At 47.9% G+C, this 24672-nt stretch overlaps 1 protein-coding gene and 1 pseudogene across 4 annotated transcripts in view; both read right to left on the reverse strand.

The window, feature by feature from the left end:
- Window positions 1-20594, reverse strand: part of LOC101600247 — a 66696-nt pseudogene extending 46102 nt beyond the window's left edge.
- A 631-nt stretch (window positions 20595-21225) lies between these two features.
- The window catches only part of Chchd3 (coiled-coil-helix-coiled-coil-helix domain containing 3), a 290084-nt gene continuing 286637 nt past the window's right edge, over window positions 21226-24672 (reverse strand). For all 4 annotated transcript variants that reach the window (XM_045161122.1, XM_045161120.1, XM_045161121.1 and 1 more), the window contains one exon: window positions 21226-21879. In XM_045161122.1, the coding sequence (XP_045017057.1) occupies window positions 21851-21879 (29 nt within the window). In that variant the 3' untranslated portion in view covers window positions 21226-21850. The remainder of the gene's footprint in view (window positions 21880-24672) is intronic.

Genomic DNA, 24672 nt, shown 5'->3' on the forward strand with positions numbered 1-24672 from the left:
AACAGGAAGCAGTAAAAAAATAGAAGCTCATGTATTATGTTCTCGGGATACACCGTCCAAAGAAGTTTATGATGAATGAGTTCACTGAATCCTCACAGCAGCTCCACAGGGTAAATTCACTCAGCCCTACTCTGTAGACGGGGAGACTAAGGTTGGAACAGAGTAGAAACCCGCTCAACTTTATAAGTGCCTGAGGTGGAAATGAACCCCCACACCTGCTTGGCCACAGGACACGTGGGGTGCAGAGCTGGGTGGGGCAGGTGCTGGTCACCTGTACACGGAGACGGAGAGCAGTGTAGGTATCCCTTTGAGATCAGTGGGGTGACATCGTGGGAAAATTACACTGGGTGATGGGCAGCAGATAGGGTCAGCTTCCTGCCCCCCCCCCATGGATGAAAGCTGGTGACAACTCATTCCCGAAGACACCCATGCAGTGTGTGTGACTCCTCATGGCTCTTTGTTCAACCCTAGGTTGGAACAAGCCAGGCAGATCCACAATGAAGGGAGAGATTAGAGTCCAGAGACGAGTTTCCCACTACAGCCCAGGAGCCTGGCCCAGGCTGTTTGGGGTGTGTTCAAACCAAAAGGGGCTAGCCTGAGTTTGAGCTGCATGAAAAATGGTTGTTCCTCCCTCCTCCAGCCACAGCTAAAAAAAAGAAAAGAAAAGAAAAAAAAAAAAAACATTGTTGAGATGTTCAAACAGATCCCTTTAAAGCTGAAGGCTCAAGTTTGATCGAACAAAAAATGCCAACGAGAGTCATTCAGTTTGGGTGACTCACAGCTGATCTGATCAGATTATCAGTGATTCAGTGATGCCCAGAGCAGGCAGGAGGGGACAGGGTCACAGTCTGGAAGATAGCATCAAGGTAGCTATCCATGCCTGTCTGCCTGCCTATGTCTGTTTCACACACACACACACACACAGAGAGAGAGAGAGAGAGAGAGAGAGAGAGAGAGAGAGAGAGAGAGCGCCAGCCCAGAGGACCCCGTGGAAAAGCATGGTCTGGCTGTCATGGCAGATTTGGGGAGGGAAGGAGCATGTGGGTTTGCTGCTGACTTCTCGCTATTTCCTCTTCCACCTCTGCTCCACTCTCCAAAGATCCGCCTCCTTTGCCCTTCTGCACATGCCGCCTGCCTCTTGCCTTCCCTGTTCTACACCTCATTCTGCCCTGGCTGCCTCTCTCCTTCCTTCCCCCAGCCCACAGGGAGACTGTCAGCAGAGTGAGGAGGCGGGCGGGGCTGCCGCTAACATCCATGGCATGTGGCTGTGATCAGTGCCAACAAATGCCACGGAGCGTGAGGGGCCACAAGCCATGCACCTAGAAAACAGCACTGGGCACTTGGGGCACGTAAGGACTCAGCTGCTCCCTCCAAAAGGGATTGGCCGAGAGGAAGAAGACGGTCGGGCAGCTTCACGTGCAGCGTTTCTGTAAAAGCACATGTGGGGCTGGAGAGATGGCTTAGCGGTTAAGGCGGATGCCTGGGAAGCCTAAGGACCCGGGTTTGATTCTCCAGGTCTCACATAAGCCAGCTGCAGAAGGGGGCACATGCATCTGGAGTTCGTTTGCAGTGGCTGGAGGCCCTGGTGTGCCCATTCTCTATCTCTCTCTCTCTCTGTCTCAAATAAATAAATAAAATAGATAAATAAAAAAGTTTTAAAAACACATGTGTGTAATAATGGTGCCCCCAATCTGCCCACCATGCTGCCGGTTCAGTCCAAAGCTGGCCTCTCAGTCTGTTGGTTCTGGGCTTCATGCTTCCCATACACATCTCTACCCAGATGGCATCTTAAGTTCACCAACAGGCACTTTAGGAGGTGGGTATGGGCAGTGGTTAGAACCTGATGGCACAAGGCTACAAGAGGGTCTGAGTTAATTTCCTAAAGAAAACGTACACAGAAGAAATAACTGGACGGCTCTTCACTCCATATACACAAACCACCATCCCCTTAGAATGGATCATGGGTAGGAATGTAAAGGCTAACAGTATCAATATCAACCTTACAGATCTGCAATCTTGACAGGGGCGTCAAAGATGGAAAATCTCTTAGCTATGTAAGAAGGATCCTGTGGGCCAGGAACAGTGAATGTGTCCAGTACCAAGACGTTAAGGTACCTCGAGTCTAGAGAGAGCCACTGTGCCCATGAAGACGGGTCAGGCCACCCAGAGCTACAGGCAGACCTGTCAGTGTCTTTCATTGAGTCTGGGACCTCCCAAGCAGCTTTGAAGGCATTCTGAGATTTTCTTCCATCTCAGCAGAGGCCTACCACTCTTGGCAAGGGAGCGTAGCTCCCCTCGAAACTCACGGCAGCCCGGGATCTGTCTCTCTCCTGCTATGGTAGAGAGAGTCTTACACTTCAACTCGTTAATGAGCAGGGAGAAACAGAGTAAACATGGAGTGATGAAATTCACAGATGATACTAATTTGGGAGGTGCGTGCAAAACCAATTCGAGGAGAGAAAGCCTGCAGCTATGGGGGGGGGGGTGAGTTTAACCATCCAGGCCAACACAAGGCATGGCAAGGCGGGCTGAAACACCACATGTGTTCATGAACACTGCTGGCTGAGGGAAGGAGCAGTCAGTCCCACAGGCCTAGGAGGTACAACTGTGGACTTGGGCTCGTGACAAGAATCCACAGTAAATTGGACGGGGACGTGCCAGGGGGAAAGACTGTGCACTTAAGCGTCATTGCTCAGCCTGTCAAACACAGCATGCCACTGTCCTAGCAAAGACCTTGGTCCTAGCATGACTCGAGGAAAGCCTTCTATTTTCAGAGCTGTTTTGCTGTCTGCGGGGAGACATTTACAGAACTTCTGAGGACATGTGGTGGCTTGATTCAGGTGTTCCTCATAAATTTAGGCTCCCCAGCTGTTGGAGATTTGGGAATTAACACCTCCTGGAGGCAGTGTATTGTTGAGAACAGGCTTCTGGGTGTTAGAGCCAGGGTCTCCTTGCCAGTGTTTGGCACAGTCTCCTGTTGCCATTGTCCACCTGATGTTGGCCAGGGGGTGATGTCCACCCTCTGCTCGTGCCATCGTTTTCCTATGCCATCATGGAGCCTCCCCTCAAGCTTGTAAGCTAAAATAAACCCTTCCCCCCCACACAAATTCCTCTTGGTCAAGGCAAGTTTTCTGGCAGCAATGCCAACCTGACTGCAACAGAATATGGTTTGCTGGGACGCAAGCCTGTGCACACATGTGCCACAGATGTATAAAGTGGTCCAGGGTAAAGGGCACAGCCAAGACAATGGGCACCAATACCCATGATACAAAGTTAAGATGCCCAGGGCTTGGGGAGGGGAGGGAGTTGAGTCATGAGGTCAGAGGCATGTTGAGCTGGGGCAGGCGGGACGAAGTTAGCACACTCCTGCTGGAGAGCTGAGTTTAAAGGAGGGCAGGTGGGCTGGAGAGATGGCTTAGCGGTTAAGCGCTTGCCTGTGAAGCCTGTGGACCCCGGTTCGAGGCTCGGTTCCCCAGGTCCCACGTTAGCCAGATGCACAAGGGGGCGCACGCGTCTGGAGTTCGTTTGCAGAGGCTGGAAGCCCTGGCGCGCCCATTCCCTCTCTCTCCCTCTATCTGTCTTTCTCTCTGTGTCTGTCGCTCTCAAATAAATAAATAAAAATTTAAAGGAGGGCAGGTGCTGGGAACTGGTGGATCCCCTTCAAAACTACATTGAAGCTGGGCATGGTAGCACACACCTTTAATCCCAGCACTCAGGAGGCAGAGGAGGCAGAGGTGGGAGAATCACCGTTCGAGGCCACTCTGAGACTACACAGTGAATTCCAGGTCAGCCTGGACCAGAGTGAGACTCTACCTTAACAAAAACAGAAAACAAACAAAAAACCCTACATTGACACCATAACCCCTGGGGGGATGGCTAAGAAGCCCTGTGGCCTCAAAATCATGGCAATCCTACCTCAGCCTCCTGAGTGCTGGGACTAAAGGTGTGTGCCACCATGCCTGGCCTTTTGTTGTTGTTCTTTAATGTGGATTCTGGGGATCAAACTCAGGTCCCCATGTCTGCAAAACAAGCACTTAAACCAAGTGAGCTCCCTAGACTTGGATGGCATATCTTAAAAAAAAATTTTTTTTTTCAATGCTGGGGCTCAAACCCAGTTGCCTTGCAAAACATTCAACCACTGAGCTATACCCCCACCCCAAAATCATCATGAATACTTTAATGAATGTCTGTGTTGTGGTTGTTTTTTTTTAACTTTGTTTATTTTTATTTATTTATTTGAGAGTGACAGAGAGAGAAAGAGGCAGGAAGAGAGAGAATGGGTGCACCAGGGCCTCCAGCCACTGCAAACGAACTCCAGATCCTGGGGAATCGAGCCTTGAACAGGGCTCCTTAGGCTTCACAGGCAAGCGCTTAACCGCTAAACCATCTCTCCAGCCCTGGGTTGAGGGTTTTCATATGGACGATATTTTCATTTCCCTTGGATATATTCCTAGGAGTAGAGTTGCTGTGTCACAGGATAACTTCATGTATAATCCACTGCTATTTTCCAGACTGTTTCCCATAGTCACGACACTCTACATTCATACCAACAGTATGTGAGAGCTTTAATATCCCTAGTCCTCATCAATACCTGTTATTGTCCTTTTCTCTTTAATTTTTTTGTTTATTTTTATTTATTTATTTGAGAATGACAGAGAGAAAGAGGGGGAGAAAAAGAGAATGGGTGCGCCAGGGTTTCCAGCCACTGCAAACAAACTACAGACACGTGCACCCCCTTGTGCATCTGGCTAACGTGGGTCCTAGGGAATCAAGCCTTGAACCAGGGTCCTTAGGCTTCACAGGCAAGCGTTTAACCTCTAAGCCATCTCTCCAGCCCTGTCCTTTTCTCTTTAATTGTACCCATTTTAGTGTAACGTGATATCTTGTGCAGTGTTAATTTGCTTTTATCTGCATGATCACTTATGTAGAGCACCTTGCCTTATGCCTATGGGCTTCTGAGATAACTTCTGTGGAGAAATGCCTGTTCATGTCTCTTGCGTATTTCTCACGTGGGTCTGCTAGAGCTGATTGAGGACTTCATGTAACAAGTTCTCTTCTGTGACTAGAGATTAAAGGTCTAACCTTGACTAAGCATATGGTGAGAAGGAGATTCAGGCAGGGAAATTGTGAAAATATCGGTGTATTAGTACCTGTTGCTGCGACAAAATACCCAAAGGACCTTGTGGAAAGCTATTTTGGATCACACTTTGAGGGTACATTCTATCATGCCATAGAATGTTTGGTGGCCTGAGTGTGAGATGGCTGACCATAGTGTATTCGGGGTGAAGAAAGGGAAGGGACAGAGACAGAAAGAGAGATGTCAGTGCTCAGTTGACTTCCTCCTTTTTCTTGTCTGGGACCCCAGCCCATGGATGACACCCCATCCCTATTCTGAGTGGGTTTTTCCCTCTTTGGTTAAAGCTTTCTGAAAAACTCCTCATAGACGCACCCAGAGTTGTGTTTCCATGGCGATTCTCAATCCTATCAAGTTGCCCATGAAGATTAACCATTGCATCAGTAAGCCCCAGAGCCTTGCGAAGGAAAAAGTTAGCTGATTCAGGTGCCCTGGTGATGGAAGGGGAACTGTGTGTGGAGGGGAGGGGGGAGACGGGGGCTAATGGTTGTTAAATGGAGGTGTACCAGTCAGGAGTTTTCCAGCTCAAGGTCGCAACAAATCTCATCCAACCACATATATAAAAAGGAAAACAGCACTGCTCTCATTACAAAGAGTCCTAGAATTAATTAGAATTAACTCTGGAGGTCAACATTATCATAATACACTGGATGCTTTCCTTTTTTTTCTTTTTTTTTCCTCTGCCATCTTCCATGTCTGCACGCCTGTCATTCCAGGATCACTGACTTTCCCAGAAACACCAGACAGCCATCCCTTCCACCCTCATTGGCTAAGATCATGTCACATGTCTGCTCTTTAGCCAATCCCTGTCAAGGGAAGTCAAATGACTCTAAGTGGTTTAGGTTAACAAAGGTTCAGTTCTGGGCAGGTGAGAAGCAGCTGCCATTGTCTACCTTCTGGTTGAACAAACTCAAGGTCTGACAGGAAGGAAGGTGTTAACTCTTAGGTCGTCTACAAAGCCATTTTATTACACCCTGAAGTGAGAGGTTATAGAAATGAGAACTGGAAGAGACTTGACCCTTCTATATCACCCTCTACAGATTTATAGGGATTTTTCCTGAAGGATATTATAGACTGTCTGTAACCTTTTTAGTGCCCAGTAATGCCCACTCGAAGGACATTATTTATGTGTCTTCAAGCTGTCTATAAAACAAAGGATTGTCTCAAGTTCTCCTAGCTTTAAAGGGCTGTCAGGGTCAAATGGATGGCCCCCTGGAAGTCTGGAAGGATTAGGGGGTGAGGGAGGAAGGAATCTGTGGGTTCACAGGCTCCAGTGAAAGGAACGTGGTGGTCTGTGAGTAGTGAGTTTGGGTGAGTTGAGGGTTAGGTGGGGAAATTGCAAATCATTAGAAGTTTGGGACAACTTAAGGGAGAGGGTTTGGCCAGAATCATCCAGAGAAATGTGGAATGTGTGGAGTGTTCTGGGTTTTTTTTATTTTCTCCATGCATGTGCGTGTCTTCTGCTGAATCTAGCAAGAGCAACAAGAAGAGGGCGCTTGGTGAACGCAGGTGGCAGAGGCTGGGTTGGTTAATATTTCGTGGTGCCCCACTGAGCTGCTTCTGTCTGCATTGTGGAGCAGCCCAGCCTCGAAGCCAACACACCAGTGAGAAATTGCAACTGAATGGAGCCGGAAAGTTCCAGACCAACTGTTACTTTCCTTCCAATCTTTTCTCCTCAGAAGACCTTGGGAAGGGAAGCCAGCATTCACATGGACCTGGGGGTTTTATTTAGAATGGCTGGGCTCTAGGCCCCTGTCCCCAGATGGCCCACCTGGGGCCCCCTTCGGTGGCAGACACAGTCAGGCTACATCTGCATCTCCTGCTTCCTGGGTGGCAGGCGGACGCAAGAGGGAGCTGGATGTAGTCACGCAGCTGTCTTGGAGCTCAGGGGAAGAAGAAAAAAAAAGGAAGTAGGGGATTTGTCTGACAGACCCCAGTGAGCAAAATTAGCATCAGCCACAGGCTGGAGGCACTCCAGTCTTTCTTCCTCTGCTTGAAACCTCCAGGAACTTTTGCAGAAACTCTGCGTTACTGCACACATCGCATGGCTTTGACTCAGGATCCACGCGGTACTTAGTGAACAAATGCACTGGCTCATACACACGGAGGGAATGGAATTTGAACCTTAAGGGGGTGCTAAGGATCATTCTAGAATCAGGCTGGGGCATGTGCAGAGGGGAATCCAAGCAGCAGGTAAGAGCCAGGATTCTAGGGCGGGCGGGACTGGGTGCTACTTGTCACTGTATGACCCTGAGCAAATTACTGAACCTCTAAGCTTCCATTTCCCATCTGCAAATTGACAATGGTTAAAGTACTTTTTTTTTTTTTTTTTTTTTTGGTTTTCGAGGTAAGGTCTCACTCTGGTCCAGGCTGACCTGGAATTCACTATGGAGTCTCAGGGTGGCCTCAAACTCACAGTGATCCTCCTACCTCTGCCTCCCGAGTGCTGGGATTAAAGGCGTGCGCCACCATGCCCGGCTAACGTACCTTTTTTTTTTTTAAATAATTATTTATTTATTTATTTGAGAGCGACAGACACAGAGAGAAAGACAGACAGAGAGAGAGAGAGAGAATGGGCACTCCAGGGCTTCCAGCAAACGAACTCTAGATGCGTGCGCCCCCTTGTGCATCTGGCTAACGTGAGACCTGGGGAACCGAGCCTCGAACCGGGGTCCTTAGGCTTCACAGGCAAGCGCTTAACCGCTAAGCCATCTCTCCAGCCCTAAAGTACCTTTAAATGACATTATAGTAATGGGAGGTAGCTCTGTACAGTGCCTGGCTCAGAGTACAGCTTACTAGCACCTGTCATTGAGGGAGTGGAAGTGACTCGGCCATAGGGACATCGCTGAACCTGTGTACATTTATTTCCAACCCTTTTCACTGTGGAGTATATATAAAAATAAAACACAGTGATGATCACACACCAGGAATTACTAGAAATACCAGCCAGGCAATGGGATGTGAGTCTATAGAGCCCAGGGAGCCCAGGGTATGGGAGGACTCTTAAGCCTGTGAATTCCAGGCTAGCCTGGACAAAGAAGTGAGATCCTGTCTCAACGCAAACAAATTAAATAGATTCACTAACCACTCAGGCAAACAAGCCGACCATTAGCAAGATCCCGGAAGCCCCATTTGTCTCCCCTTCCCATCAGGAAACTGCAAAATTGAAGAAAGGTCACTGCTGTCCATTTATAACACCTCCTTAGGTTTTAAACTGTCTCACTACATAAACATCCTTTTTTTTTTTTTTTTTGATTTTCGAGGTAGGGTCTCACTCTGGGCCAGGTTGACTTGGAATTCACTATGGAGTCTCAGGGTGGCCTCGAACTCACGGTGATCCTCCTACCTCTGCCTCCCGAGTGCTGGGATTAAAGGCATGCGCCACTACACCCGGCGCAATTCTGAAACACTGGTGTGTATGAACAGGACACAGTATAGCCTTTAGTATTTGACTTTGCTTTTGTTCAATATCATTTGTAAGAACCACCCATATCTATAAGCACAGCCATAGTGCGCTCATTCGTATCATTGGATCTTATTGTGTAACATTCCAGGCCTCCAGCCACTTACCCCCCCTCCCTTTAACTCAATGTGGTGTCTTGAATGTGAAATGCTTCCTATAGCCTCATGCGTTTGTGATAAAGCTTCATGTTAACCCCCAGTTGGTGCCGGTTTGGGGCGGTGGAGCCTTGCCGGAGGAGGGGTGTCACTAGGGGGTGGGTCCCGAGGCCTTAGATGTGACAGCCAGCCTCCTGCGACTGCCATGTGTTCTCTGCCATGATGAAAAGTCCCTTTGAAATTGTAAGGGGAAATCAATCCTTTCCTCCGATGAGCTGCTTCTGGTCAGATGTTTTGTCCCAGCAACAAGACGGTAACTGCTACACTAGGATACACGTCTAGTTATTAGCTATTGTTCATAGTATTTCAACTTTGTAGGTACCAAGAAAGAATATTGCAGAATCATATCTTTTTAAAAAAAATATTTGAGAGAGAGAGAATATGAACAGGCACACCAGGGATTCTAACCACTGCAAACAAACTCCAGATGCATGTGCCCCCTTTGTGCATCTGGCTTATGTGGATACTGGGAAATTGAACCAGGTCCTTGGGCTTTTCAAGCAAGTGCCTTAACTGCTAAGCCATCTCTTCAGCCCAGGATCATATCTTATGTATTTGGTTTTAATAAGAAGGCCAATTTTTTTCCCCTAATGGATTGCATGGATTTATACCTCCACCAGCAATGTGTTAGAAGCATCCTATCTTTTTCATCACTCAGTATTTTCTATCTTCTTACTTTCTTCCATTCTGGAATTATTGTGAATTTAATTCATATTTTTCTAATTAGTGATAGTGTTGAATATGCTTGTTACTTATTTGCATCTAATAAAATGGCTACTTCAGTCTTTTGTTCATTCCTCTTCTTGGTTATCTTTTAAAAAATTTTGAAAGACAGTAAAACTCAGCTGCCTTCAGCATTAGCCTGTCAGCTTGCACCAGAAAAAAAAAAAAAATTTTTTTGTCTATTTTTTATTTATCTATTTGAGAGCAACAGAGAGAGAGAGAGAGAGAGAGAGAGGGAGGGAGAGAATGGGCAGTCCAGGGCCTTTAGCCACTGCAAACAAACTCCAGATGCATGTGCCACCTTGTGCATCTGGCTTACATGGGTCCTGGGAAATTGAGCCTTGAACTGAGGTCCTTAGGCTTCACAGGCAAGTGTTTAACTGCTAAGCCATCTCTCCAGTCCATCTTTTATTTTTTATTAATTTATAGAAACTCTTTTTGTTTCTTTATTGGTTGCGTTTCACAGATGTCTTCTCTCTTAGGGCTTGCCTTTTCTTTCTCTTCATGTGTCTTGATGGAAAAACCTTCAGGTTTTAAAGTAATTCAATTTATTAACATTTTCTCTCAGCTTGGGTTATTTTGGAGGTATATTTTATTATTTATTTGAGAGAGGGAGGAAGAGAGAGAAGGAGGGAGAGAGAAGGGAAGAGAATTGGCATGCCAGGGCCTCCAGCCACTGCAAACAAACTCCAGACACATATGCCACCTTGTGCGTCTGGCTTCCATGGGTACTGGGGAATTGAACCTGGGTCCTTAGGCTTCACAGGCAGACACTTGAGCTGCTAAGCTATCTCTCTAGTCCTTTGGGGGTATTTTTTTTAAAAGTTACCTTATTTGAGGCTTTGGAGCCATGCTTCTCTAGTATTTCTAGAAGCTGTATTATTGATGTAGCGTCTCACTCTAGCTCAGGCTGACCTATAATTCTCTATGTAGTCTCAGGGTGGCCTTGAACTCATGGTGATCCTCCTCTTTTATACAACTTCATCCATCCATTCCTGAGATAGGGTTGAGTATGGGCATGCCCAGGCCTCTTGCCACTGCAAATGAATTTTAGACACATATGCCACTTTGTGCATCTGGCTTTATGTGGGTACTGAGGATTGAACCCAGGCCACAAGCTTTGCAAACAAGTGTCTTTAACCACTAGCGATCTCCTCAACCCACTTTCTGATCTTTCTGCTCACACCTCATGAGAGTGACAGGCATATACTACCATGCCTAATTTATGCAGTGCTAGGGTTTGAACCCAGGGCTTTATGCTTGTTAGACAAGCACTCTTCTAATTGAGCCACAACTCCAGTCCTAATTATAACTTGATGATGGCTCAACTAGAGCAAGTCCTTTCACTTAGTTCTTCTACAAGAATCCCTTCACTATCTCTATTTTAAAGTGTATCTCTTTTGCCGGGAGTGGTGGTGCATGCCTTTACTCCCAGCACTCGGGAGGGAGGCAGAGGTAGGAGGATCGCCATGAGTTCAAGGCCACCCTGAGACTCCATAGTGAATTCCAGGAGAGCCTGAGCTAGAGTGAGACCCTACCTCAAAAAACCACCAAAAAAAGTATATTTCTTTTAACCTGGCCTATTTAAAAAATATTTTTATTTATTTATTTTCAAGCAGAGGGCAATAGGGAGAAGAGACAAACAGAGGGCCTCCAACTGCTGCAAACAAATTCTGGACACATGTGCCACTTTGTGCATCTGGCTTTATGTGAGAACTGGGGAATTGAACCTAGGTTGTTAGGCAAGCATTTTAACCACTGGGCCATCTGTCCAGCCCTAAAAATATATTCTTTTCAGTGCTGGAGAGATGGCTTAGTGGTTAAGCGTTTGCCTGTGAAGCCTAGGGACCCCGGTTCGAGGCTCGATTCCCCAGGACCCACGTTAGCCAGATGCACAAGGGGGCATACGCATTTGGAGTGAGTTCCTTTGCAGCAGCTGGAGGCCCTGGTGTGCCCATTCTCTCTCCCTGTTTCTCTGTCAAATGAATAAATAAATAAAAATATATATTCTTTTCAATTCTGAAATGTTTTAAAAACTTATAGAAAAGTTTCAAGAATAGCATAGATAACATTTTCCCCTGAGGTCTTTGACTTAGCAATATGATGTCCAACATCCACCACGCTAGCATCAAAATGGAAACAATGTCCTTGAGATCACAGTGGTTGACCATCGGCTCTGCTGATTAACCCAGTGCAATATTTTCTAGCAAAACAATCCAGTCCAGGGTCACAAGCTAGGTGTGTGTCTGCGCCTCCTACTTGGACCAGTTCTTCATGGTTTTTGCTTGTTCATTCATTTCTCTCCCTTCCATGACTTATTATTATTATTTTATTTTTGGAGATAGGGTTTCACTAGCCCAGGCTGACCTGGAACTCACTCTATAGTCCCAAGATGGCCTTAAACTCACAGCCATCCTCCTACGTCAGCATCTTCTGTGTTGGGCTACTTTCATGATTTTTTGTTGTTGTTCTTGTTGTCTTGTTTTTCAAGGTAGGGTCTCACTCTCGCCCAGGCTGACCTGGAATTTACTCTGTAGTCTCAGGGTGGTCTCTAACTCATGGCTATCCTCCTACCTCTGCCTCCCGAGTGATGAGATTAAAGGCGTGAGCCACCACGCCTGGCTACTTTCACGATTTTGACACTTTGGAATAGTTCAGGGGAGTGTTTTTTTTTTTTTTTTTCTCACACAGTGCGCTTGAGTGTCTGATATTTCCTCAGGATTACAACTATACTTTTGGGACAAAGGGGAGGCGCAGGACTATCGTGGAGCAGTACTGGTATGTTCTTCTCACTGCATTATCTGACCAGATCTTTTCTTCTTTTTTTTTTTTTTCCAGGTGCATATGTAATGTGATGTGAGTGAGTGACGTGTGTGGTATATGCATGTATATAGGGCCCCATGTGTGTGCCTGGCATGGGGTACATGTGCCTGTTGTGGCTGTTCTGCCCCCTCTTTCTTCTCCCTGTTCTTATTGGAACCAGGGTCTCTTAAAGGTCCTGGAACTTGTAGGGGTTTTGTTTGTTTGGCGAGCTCCATTGTTTCTCAGGTATTTGCTTCCCTAGAGATGCATGTGTGTGGCTCTATCCACCTGTTTATGTGGATCCTGGGGATGGAACTAGGATGGTCTCTTGGACCCTCGTGCTCACACGAGCCACCTCTCCAGCTTGTCTGATCTGATCTTGATTTGTCCCAGTACGGATCATTCAGCACTGGTCACTCCACGCGGATGGACCGTGTCGGGGTTGCTCACTGTAAGCAGAGGTTCTGTGCTTTCCACGGATGTGCGTGTGGGGAGCTCGGTCCCTTCTGTGCCGATGTAAAAGGTAGTGTGGAACCTTTAAGAGGAGGGGCTCAGTGAGCTTGTTAGGTCACTGAGGATTAAGATGACTCATCTGGGACCTGGGTTAGTTTTTGTGACATAATTGTTTACGAGAGGGCGGGACTAGTCCTTTTCTCTGGCTTCCTGTTCTGCCAAGGGATTGATTCTGCCCCATGTATTGCCACCCTAGTGCAGTCTGCCACAGGCCCTTGCCACACACGGCACCATGCTATATGGATTGGTAGCCTCCAAATCTGTGGGCTAAATAAATCTCCCTTTTGCTTATAATTTACTCCGTCTTGGATATTTTGTTTTAGCAACAGAAAACAGACTAATACAGGAGGCAATTTAAGAAACATCTAGTTTTCCCCCAAACCACTGCTATCTCGTTTTCATCACTGATTCGCCTGGGAGGACTTATGGTACTGGATAATGATTTCATAAATCTGTTGCTCCTTTTACTTTTGGTGGTGGTGTTGTTTGCCTTTTATTACTCTGTATATTCTAGGAAGAGCTTTCTTGTTTGGACGCATGGCATTGTATAGATCTTGTGTATGTTATCCAATGGGTCACTCATTTTGATGCTGAGATGGTCTTAGGTTTGTTCCAATCTTGTATTTTCCTAGCTGTGACCCTGGAGTTGGCCCTTTCTTCAAAAAGCTATGGTTCTTTCTTGGGAAGGATGGGATTTCAAAACCAAGATCTGGATATGTAGGGTGCTCACAGTAACCCCAGTGTTGATGGTCCCCGCTCCTCTTTATGGCATAGCAGAGGCTTGTATGTGTGAATATATAGACATATGCACACAGACATATGCATGCATAGCTGTATCTATATTTATTTCACTCTATGTATTTAAAATCATAATTTTACATTAATAAATCCAATTGCCATTCCAAATCAGAATTCGTTTCAATTTTTCTCCCTTTCCATATTTGTAATTCCCTTATCTGACAGTCAGAAATCTGACTTCCATTACTGTTCATGCATTTATTGTTTCCAGATCCGTGCTGGTTATATGTAACCACTTTCCCACTGCTACCGCCTTTGATCTTCCTGGACTGATACAGCCCTCCCGCTTGCTTCCTTTCCCCCAACCACTCAGGCTCTCACTCACCACAAGTGGGCACCCTCCTCATCATGCCCAGGCATCTCATGCCCCTTCACCCCTGCATGCAGGGTCACATTGCCTGGCTTGGTTTAGTGCCTTTGGGGCTGAATTGCTCAAGAGGGAAGAGAGTGAGACAGGAAGGAAAGTGCTCGGATACATTTAGTAACTACCGGCCAACATTTGCTGGGTGCACTTCTCACTTCCAGTAGAAGGAAGTGACCTCAAACTGCCACACCCACCATCACTAACACGAGCTCCACTACATGGGTGGATGAGCTGCCTCTGTTCTATGCAGGACGGGGCTCGGGTGTCATGGCCTGCTCAAGGACTTCCCACATGTAGCCTCTCCTTGGTTAGATTACTTTGTCAAATTGGTCCCAACATTTTTTTTTTTCATTCTTCCCTTGCACCCCACATCTAATGTAGTAGTCAGTGTTGGGTCTGTATTTTCTAAATCTGACTTCTCCTTTTTAAAAATTGTTATCACCCTAATCCAAGTCACTACTTCTTACCAGATCACTAAAGCACTAACTGCCCAATATTATCCCTGCTTCTATTTAACCCAGACTTTGATACTTCTTCTCAAAGCCAGAGGGACTTTTAAAAGATTTTATTTTTAATTCCTTTATTTATTTGAGAGATAAGAAATAGGCAGGGAGAGAGAGGAAGAGAGAGGGAGGGAGCATATGCGCACACCAGCGCTTTTAGCCACTACAAACAAACTCCAGACATGTGCGCCCCCTTGTGCATCTGGCTCTTGTGGGTCCTGGAGAATTGAACCTGGGTCCTTTGGCTTTGCAGGCAAGTGCCTTAACCACCAAGCCTTATCTCCAGCCCCAGAGGGACTTTTAAGAGTGAGAGAGTTGGCATGACAGGGCCTCAGCCACTGAAATCGAATTCCAAATGCTTGTGTTACCTAGTGGGCATGTGTGACCTTGTACTCCATCACCTTTGTGCGTCTGGCTTACGTGGGATCTGAAGAGAGATAGAACATGGGTCCTTAGGCTTTGCAGGCAAGCACCTTAACCTCTAAGCCATCCCTCCAATCCCCCAGAGGGACATTTATAAGTCAGATCAATAGATGGCTTAAGTACGAAGCCATCCAATGGGTTTCCGTCACCCTCCGAATAAACTCAAATCTTTGCTACAGGTAGAGGGTCCTCCCTCTGTACTCTGTCTTTGCCTATCTCTCTATGAGTTCACGTCCCAAGACTGTTGTTTTTATGCCTCTCAAACTATGATGACATTTTGTTCCCCTAGTATACCTTGCTCCTGCCTCAGGACCGTTGGCATTTACTCTTTCTCTGAGTCGGAATGCACTTCTCCACATCTTCATGGGACGGTTCTTCCCTACATTCAGGCATTTTCTGGGGTCTCCTCAGATCTACCTTCACCATTCAATCTGAAATTGCTCCCTCCTTATACTCTCCATTCCTTTGTCCTTTAATATGCTGTATAGCACTCATTATTACACGACACTCTTTATGGTTTGTCTTCCTGAGAACGTGCCGAGCAGCCAGGACCTCGCCAGGCCTGGTTGTGTGTATTCCCACTGCCTGAAACATCGCCCATGCCCAGAGACTTGGGCTGATTCGGTGAATCAATGCAGGAACTACTTCAGCAGCAGTACTGGTGGTGGGAAACCGCTTCTCTCAGGTCCAAGCGAAGGCAGAGCAAAGGCCAACTGATAGGAGCTGATGCTGATCTCTATGGCAATGAGCAAGCCATCCATACTGGGGATGAGGAGGCTGGCCAACAGCTTGTGACGCCCTGAAGCATCGTGGTCCTCAGGTGAGTCCCACTGTCTCTTCTGCTTCTCCATATTAGAATCTCTCTCTCTTCTTGTTTTTTTTTTGAGGTAGGGTCTCACTCTGGCCCAGGCTGACCTGGAATTCACTCTGTAGTCTCAGGGTGGCCTCGAACTCATGGTGATCCTCCAACCTCTGCCTCCCAAGTGCTGGGATTAAAGGCGTGCGCCACCACGCCCGGCTTTAGCATTTCTTAATTCACTGCTACAGTGGAAGAAAAACACCCAGGCCCCAGGCACTGATATTTCCCAAATTCCGTGTTAAAAGCACTTGGGCTTGGGGAAAAGAGGGGTGCACTTTTATTCTGGGTTCACATTTGCCAGGTAATGGCTGCAGAAAGCGCTTTTAAGAATGTGGAGGTAGCCGAGTGTGGTGGCGCATGCCTTTAATCCCAGCACTTTGGAGGCCGAGGTAGGAGGATCACTGTGAGTTCAAGGCCACCCTGAGACTACATAGTGAATTCCAGGATAGCCTGGGATAGAGTGAGACCCTACTTCAAAAACAATACAAAACAAAAGAATGTGGAGGTAATTCAACCTCTGCTCCCGTTTGTTGGTCCTGTGCAGAAGTGAATCTCTGCTCGGCAGCCCAGTCTCTTGTGCTTGACACGAAATGACACTGCTTTGTGCTTTGTGCGCATGCTTCTTGGAGTAGAAGGCCTCGCTTTCATGAGATGTGAAGCCATAGGGACATGCGTGTCTGGTTGGACGGGAAGGGGCTGGGCCGTGGATTTGGAGAATACAGCTTCCCTATTGTCTCTGAGCCTGCCCAGCCTCTGATTTTATGTATTGGCATGGAGACCCTGAGGCTTTCCACATGTGCTGTGGGCACCAGTGAGGACCACCAGCAGCCAGGATGCTGGCAGACCTGACAGAAAAGCGGGGAGGCTCCCCAATAAAACCAGAGCAAGAGTGGAGTGGTCCCCAGCAACAATCTCTGACCTCTGGCTTTCACATTTGCATTTAAAAGACATTATGGAAATCTAATTTACTTTGAAAGTAGGGTCATACTCAAAGCACACTGCCTTTCCAACAAAGTGACAATGACCACAGCCAGAACTAACTGGTCCTCCCAGGAGAGGTAGTGAAGATTTCTTTCAGTGTGGGCAGAGAGGTGAGAGAAGTCAAGTTTTTTTGGGGGGAGGGGGCTCCTGGAAAATCTTTGAAGTGTGTGGAGGCCTTCCCTATTCAAACTCACTGTGAGAGGCTGGAAGCGCTTCATTAAATCCAGGCGGAGCTGTTTTCCATTTAGACTTGACTGGCTTTGAGGGAGTTTCGGTAGCTGAACAGTATAGTTTTAATTTCCAACTGCCTTGACTGAAGAGCATAAATATGGTGACAAAACTTTCTGGCTTCCCAAGTGGATTTGATATCAGATTGCCCCCTGAAATTCGAAGGCCTTTTTTTTTTTTTTTTCTTCCTTTTTCATGGTCTGGACGGTGGACCTATCTGGAAAGGTAGGCAGAGTGGGAGGGCACTTCTGATTGGTGATTTTTGCTTTTCTTTCGGGGTTCTGTCAGCACAATGGCAGCTGGCGGCTGCGCAGGGAGAGTGTGCCACACGGTCGCAAGCTGTCCGTCCTCCTGGTCGTCTAAGCTTCAGCTGCAAGGCGGGGAATGGATCAGGGGAGGTGGTCCTCCCAAACTCTGGGCTCAGATGTGATGTATGCTAACTGTACTTGGCCACAGTACTGTCCTAAAGAAAGGGGCACTGGCCACCAAGCAGGGTGCCTGTCCCTCTGTGTCACAGGCAGCAAACAATCCACTTTGGCTTCAGGTCATCACCTCGGTCCACTGAGAATGGTAGAGGAGTGGTAGAGATTGGCTTAGGCTGGGCTATAGGGAAACTGGCCCCTGTCATGGGGAGGTCTTGCCATCCCCCCCAAGAGCCCAACATTGCTGTTTCCTGGGTCATCCCCCCCCCCCCACCCAACTGGGGATGACAGTCAAATAGGCACAGGTATGGCTCATCTAAGTTGGGGCCACAGAGACGTTCCCATGATTAGGGGTTCTGAATATGATAGAGAAAGGAGTTTGTGGGGAACACTGCCCATCAGGCCCCATGCAGAGCCTTGTCCAAGCCAGTGTTGCATTTCACATTTCAAGGATGGGAAGCGGGCCTTCGTCAAGCCTTCTGAACAGATGGCTGTGATGGCTTGTGCTATCAGACTGAGGCCGAGTCCCTGTCAGATGCTATCATCGCTGTTGGCGCAGCGAGCGGAGCATTTGCGCTCTGCTCCCCAGTTTTTGGGGTGGTGTGCCCTGTGGTGGCTGTCAGCTGTTAACTGGCTGCACACCCCAGAATGGACACGGAATAAATTCTTTGGACCTATGATGGCCATTTTCCTTCTCTTCCCTCAGAGGAAAAAGCTCCATTTACCTGATTTATAAATGAAGAAGTGCAAACATAAGAAATCACCACATGAGGAGAAGCAACCTGGAACTGAAGATTTAGAAGGCAGGAACAGAAAGGACAGAACTGTTAAAAACCATGTGGAGACCGGGCGTGGTGGCGCACGCCTTTAATCTCAGCACTCGGGAGGCAGAGGCAGGAGGAGTGCCATGAGTTCGAGGCCACCCTGAGACTAAACAGTGAATTCCAGGTCAGCCTGAGCTAGATCGAGACCTACCTCGAAAAAAACCCCAAAACAACAAAACATGTGGAGGAGGTGTGGCTAGAGATGGCTTAAAGCACTTGCCTGAAAAGCCTAAGGACCCAGGTTTGATTCCCCAGTACCCACATAAACCAGATGCACAAAGCGGTGCATGTGTCTGGAGTTCATTTGAAATGGCCAGAGGCCCTGGCATGTCCATTCTCTATCTGCCTCACTCTCTCTCAATCTATCAAATGAACAAATAGATAGATAAATAAAAACATGAAACCACGCGCTAATGGAAAGGACCAGAGTGGGTCACAAGGAAGGGACTGCAGGGTGGTGACAGCCCACAGCCCAAAAGTATGTAAACGGGCAGGCCAACTGGTTCCCAGTGGCCAACCATACTTCCGGTGAACCAGAAATTAATGTTGGGTACCCTCCCATGTGACTTTGGTGTGATCGTGTTATGTAACTCCAAACATGGCCACTGGCTGTCTTTGTTAGGATCTGTATAAAAGGGCATCTCACACAGCATGCAGACTCCGAAACAAAATTGTTATACCCTTTTTGCCCCCTCCCATCCTTAGCTCTTTTTTCTCTTACCTCCTTGTTCCTCTTTGGATGTGGAGGATACCTGATACCTCCCTCTCAGGGAGATCTGAAAGGCCCACATTGGAAAGTTATAATCATATGGAAGGGTATAGAGGTGGGGTAAAGACACACGGGAGAGGAGGGGCAGAGCTACAGAGAAAACTTGGGGGAAGGAGAGAAAGGGACCCAATGGATGAATACCAACGACTAACTCCAAGGATTAGGAACCGAAATGCAGACTCCTGATTTTCACTTCACTTGGTGTGAATCAAAGTTACTGCTGTCCTTCCCATTATTCTGCTGCTAGCTAATTCTTTTATTTTCCACGAATACAACACATTGTTATTAGCCACAGTCACATCGTTGTATAATTGGGCTCCTGAACCTACTTCTCCAGGGTCAGCTGCCATAGCTCACAGAAACGTGGGTGTCTGGCAAAGGCAATCATACTTCTGCTGGAAGGTGTCACACACAGAGCCACATGCCCCCAACTCCAAGTCACTGGCGCAGGTCTAAGCTAACGTTGCTTGTGACTACTGTTGACAGGTCTCATCAGCCTACCCGGAGGCCACTGCGTCTGGCTTTCTGAATTCCATGGTGCAGTGATTACTGATCACTCAGTAATTTTTAAAAAGCATTCCATGTGGACAAGTATTCCTAGTTGTTGGTTTCTCTAAGAGACTGCCTCATTTCCAGTCTTGAGTTCGTCAGATATTTGAGGGTGGCAATGTCAGTACTCCATTCTTGCCTGTAGGAGCTAAATGTCTGATTCAAGGTGGCCTAATAAGGAAACTGTGAGATAAATTAGAACATATTCCCTAGCAGTTCTTGAAGAGCTCATGGTGGCCCAGATGGAGCTATGACGTCATCTACAGAGGTCTGCAAAAGTATACAAAAAAGCATGACCGTGTCCTCTGATGTCCCCCACAGAGGTCTTTCTCCCTTGGAGCCATCACATATATCTGAATAACTTAACGACCCCACCCCAGATCCACACAGATGCAGCCAGCTTTATAATGCCTGACACCACAGTGCTGCCTCTCCTCTGCCAGCAGCAAGACTGGCAGGTTGGTATGTGCCAAGTTCTTGGCTCTAAATTGCAAAACAAAACAGTATAGGAGGGAGTTTGTGAGTTAGACAATTTGCAAACACTACAGCAAGTCACCGTGTAAACATTTGGTTCTGTGTACCTATTACCGCTCTCAGGCAGTTAGCCGGGCACCCCCCCAACTCCCCCCCCCAACCCACCCCACCCCCGTTGGTGAGATGTGCTGCTCCCGAGTAACCAACAGCCCTGGCATCCACACTGAAATGAACACTGCGGCTGTTGTGCCATTAAAAGAAACCAAACCAACAGAAAAAAAAAAAAAAAAGGCTCGAAACCACAACCCTGCAATAAACAGTAATCACAGAGTAAGCCAGTCATTACGGAAGAAGGGTATCCAGTGTCACTCACCATCAGGCCCTCAGGTGTGTTCCAATCGGATATGGAGAGGGACCCTGATGAAGAGACCTTGTACGTTTGTGGGGGTCGGGGGAAACTGCTTTGCTGAACATTCATCTTCCTCCTGTACAGGAAGGGTAGTTGGGCATGCGGGTAGTCTGTGCCAACATCAAATACTAGTTTACTGAATAATCCCACAAGCCAGTGTGTTCTGTCATAAACATTGCAGCTGTTACCGCATTCTTCCATGGGGTGCCGATTTATAGTCAGGGGAGGCGGTTGTCAAGAGGCTGGGTGACTGGGTTAGGCCCCTCAGCTGGTAGACAGCAGGCTGGAATCTGAGGACACGGCACCTTACTGCAGAGCATGCATTCTTAATCACTTTGCTGAAACCCAGAGGTAAAAATTTTACATGTCAAAAGACAGCTAGATGACAACCCAGGGCAGCACAGTTCTTTTTTTTTTTTTTTTGTCCTCCTCCTCCTATTTCCAGGACCTACTGGAGTCCATGGCTGAAGCCCCAACCCTCCTAGAATAGAGTGTTAGCAAGAAAGGACCCATGAAGTTGGAAAGGGGGAAAACTCTTCAGGATGAGCTTTCTCTTTATAACCATCTCACAGGAGGGAAGCTTCAGAGGCCCTAACCAAGGTTACCTGAACAAAGGAGGGCTCATGCAAACTGCAAAGACTGTACTGAATTCCACCTACCTGGGGGACAAGCTCCCAGCATCACCCACCTGGGGGTCTCTAGGCAGCTTTGGAGGTCTTTGAGGAAGGGTGTGGTGCAATGCAAATTTGCCGCAATATAAGTCAGTCTCTCCCCCCCTCCCCCCCAATCTATCCAGCCAAAGGAATGCGTGAGAGCCCAGCTACAATGCCAGTCTTTGTCAGAAAATAGATTTATTACTGATAGTGAGTGAAGCTGTCAGTATTCAGTACAGAGGTTGCATAAGCCAAGGTTGTCTTTATATTGACAAAAGTGCCTTCTCTTTCTTGTAATCATAAACATTATTCCAGGAAAAGGTACATTTTCTCTCCTTCTTTTCTTCTCACTTGCATGATCACCATAATAAGTTAAAATGAAGTTGATCTTATATAATCAAAGAAAAAAAAGCCACAGCCTAGACAATTCCACTCAGTACGGTTGCCCCCACCCGAAGCTGTGCTTTTTCTTGTTCCTTCATTAGAAATAAGTTAGTCTCCCCACCCACCCCTGGCTTTGTTAGAGGGGATTGGGGGGACAGTGCGGGTTGGACAGAGGGCTGGTCCTTCTCTGCTCTCATGGCGGGCGGGGCGCGGCACCCCAGCCTTGTCCGTGAGGGCTGCTCCTGGGCTGGCCTTTGGCTTTTCCCGCTGTTGCTGATTTCAACGTGATTCGATCCTGTCGTGTCCACTCTCTGGTGCTTGTGTTCAGTGGTCTTCGCTTTCACTGGGTTACTTTCTTAAGAGGAAAGAAAATGTTCCATCTCTGGAATGAACGTGGAAGGAGTTTTGTGTATTGAATGTTCACTTTATCCTCCCTTCTCCAGCATGCTCTGTGAGAGAAACAGAAAACACAAGTTTTACCACCAGAAGGACAAGGAATTGGCATGAAGATGGTTATGGTGCTTCTCAAATACCTATTTCATTGGAAGCCTGTTCTTCCTCAGCTCAGAATACTGCTACCTCTAAGGAACACCAGTGCTTTATCATTTTACCTCCCAACGACCTGCTCACTAGCATCTGGGAGGGACAGCCTGGGAAAGAGTGATGCCTGGGTAGAGGAAGAGGGGGCGTGTGTGCCACCTCTTTACCAGGGCCATTTGTAAATGTGCCCACAGTGACTGCAGAAGCTATTGTGGAGGCTGTGGAGCAGGTGAGGCATGGTGCAGGGGTCAAACCCAAGGGCTCTGGGAGAAGCTTGGCTAAGAACCCAGGACGGCTCCCGGGGCCCCAGCTGCTGGTGTTGCAGCTCTGGGCAGGCGTCTATCGTCAAGGTGCACAGCGCTTCCCGCTCTCCATGCACTTCTCCTGATGAGTGGGGCTGGGGCGGCAGACAGAAAACTGTCAGCTTGAAACTAGCCAGACGGGCATGGAGAATGCTTCCTCTGTCCTTACAGCTCTTTAAGGAGGAAAAAGTGATCCCTTACTCTGGTTTTGAAATTACCCAGAAGGAGGGAGGTGAGGCCTGAGGCTCGCTCTTGCTCACTGGTGCACTCTCCCCTCCGGCGTCCCACACCCGCTTGCTAACCTCACCCATCGCTCTCAGCTGACCTCCTACTGGGTTTCCACTACATGCAGGTTAAGTGCTCCATGAGAAATGAGAGACAAATGCAGGGTAATAATCTGTTAATTTTATTTATTTGCTAAATATGTGCTAAGGTTTACTTATTAAATGTGTGTGTGTGTGTGTGTGTGTGTGTGTGTGTGTGTGTGTGTGCGTGTGTGCATCCCACAGCAGGAAACAGTAGTTATTTTCCCTTTCCTCCTGTTCTCCAGTTTCCTGAGGCTGGCTGTGTTCAGTTCAAAATCTCTGCCTAGCACCATGAGCACGTCTGGACAACTGCAGTGACGGGGTGGGGGCCTCACATCAACTTTTGCTGTAGAATACAGACAGAGAACAGGGGGCGCGTTGGAAGGGTGCAGGGAGAAGCAGCGGAGATTAAGACAGGAAGGAATCAGTTTGGTCCACTGGAGTCAAGGAAAGGGGTGTGCACGGCTGTGTGTTCCGGTGTCAGCAAGAGGAGTGCACAGAGGGCCAGAACAGACGCCAGGGTGACACGCTGCTTCTTAGCCACTGAAAACAAGTGGGAATGTAACAGATGGTTTGTAAATAGCAGAAAAACATTCATGAGAATCTGACATCCTTGGCCCAGTGGACCCCACAGAGCGTAATCTAGAGGCAAGAACACCAGGAGGGATGCATTAAAACCACAGAAGAGTGGGAACAAGAACCAGTCATAAAGAGATGCAGGAAGAAAAAGAGAGGAGAGCCAAGGTACGGTGGAACCTTAGTGACAAGAGGTGGGGAGTGTGGGGGAACGACACAGGGGTTCTGAGAACAATGAGGTGAATGGGAGGACCTTAAAATCTGAGTTTGTGAGCTACTTTTGAGTAGCTGGAAGAAAGCTGTGGGTTTGGGAAGTGAGGTCAAAGGTCTCTAGAGACAAAAATTACGAGCAAAGTCAACGAAAGCAGCTGAGGAGGAACAATGAGTGAAGGGCAAGAGGCTGCTGGGTCACAGGAGCTAAGAGTGGACGGATGCTGCCAGGACTACACGCAGGAGGAAACTTGCTACAGAGAAGAGAGGGAGCAGAGCAGACAGCGACTGAACCGGGACAGAGAACTCCGCGTGTGCAGAGAACACAGGAGGGACACAGCGAGAGGGGCAGGAGGCTCTGCCTGGCGAAGGGGAGTGCTCAGCTCCTCTCGGTGGCATGAGAGCTTTGGCAGCAAAACAAAACATGGCACAGAGGGCCTCTCTCCTAGGCTCACCTCCAGTGGCTCGGGCCATGTGAAAGTCCCTCCAAGTACGTGGGGGGAGCGCTGTAAGTGCCCGACACACACCTCCTCACCTCAGCCCCCCTGATGAAGTGCACAACTTACAGCAGTCGCCCTGAGCCCATCCGAGGCGCCAGAGAAAGCGGCCTTTTGTGAGTGACACGAGCTGGCAGTATTTTGCATTCGGGGCTTACACATTCACTGTACATCTCAACACACCAAAGGTAACCTTAAGCACCACGCCATCTGCCCAGGCCCCGTGACGCGGCTGTGCCTCTTCCTATACCTGAGGCCATGTGATTGTACGCAGTCAGGGGACAATATGCTAGGTAATCTGTAGCTAGCACGACACGGTGAAAACAACAGCTGAAGGGCTTCTGAGAGCCCAGGCATTCTTCTAACCACGCTCTTCCCTGTAACCCCAACCAATTACACGTGGGTAACCATCAGACAAATGGCCAGCAATGTTGGACTCTCCCACAGAAAGAGACCAGCTGGGCCCTGGCAGGGCTGGGAATGAGATGCCGTTAGACTGTATGGGAGCAGATATAAAGCACACACAGCCTCTAATCACAGCCACCACACCCCCTGCTGCCACGTATTAAACTCCCAATCCCTCACAGACAGTGCCATGCTCCAGTGGACACGCGTGACTCCTTGGAGACAAGGGGGACCACAGGAGAGCTGCAAGGCTGGTCTGTAAGCCTGCACTCTGTTGCCACCAAAGGGTGGCAGAGGTGGTGCGGAGCCTTCGTGCAGCTGTCAGAGATGTTAACAAATACAAGGTCAAGTTGAATTTCTAAATGAATAAAGTGATGAAGCATCCCTGTGTTATTACTATATCACAG

The sequence above is a fragment of the Jaculus jaculus genome, chromosome 10, assembly GCF_020740685.1.
Source record: "Jaculus jaculus isolate mJacJac1 chromosome 10, mJacJac1.mat.Y.cur, whole genome shotgun sequence".
Lineage (NCBI taxonomy): Eukaryota > Metazoa > Chordata > Mammalia > Rodentia > Dipodidae > Jaculus > Jaculus jaculus.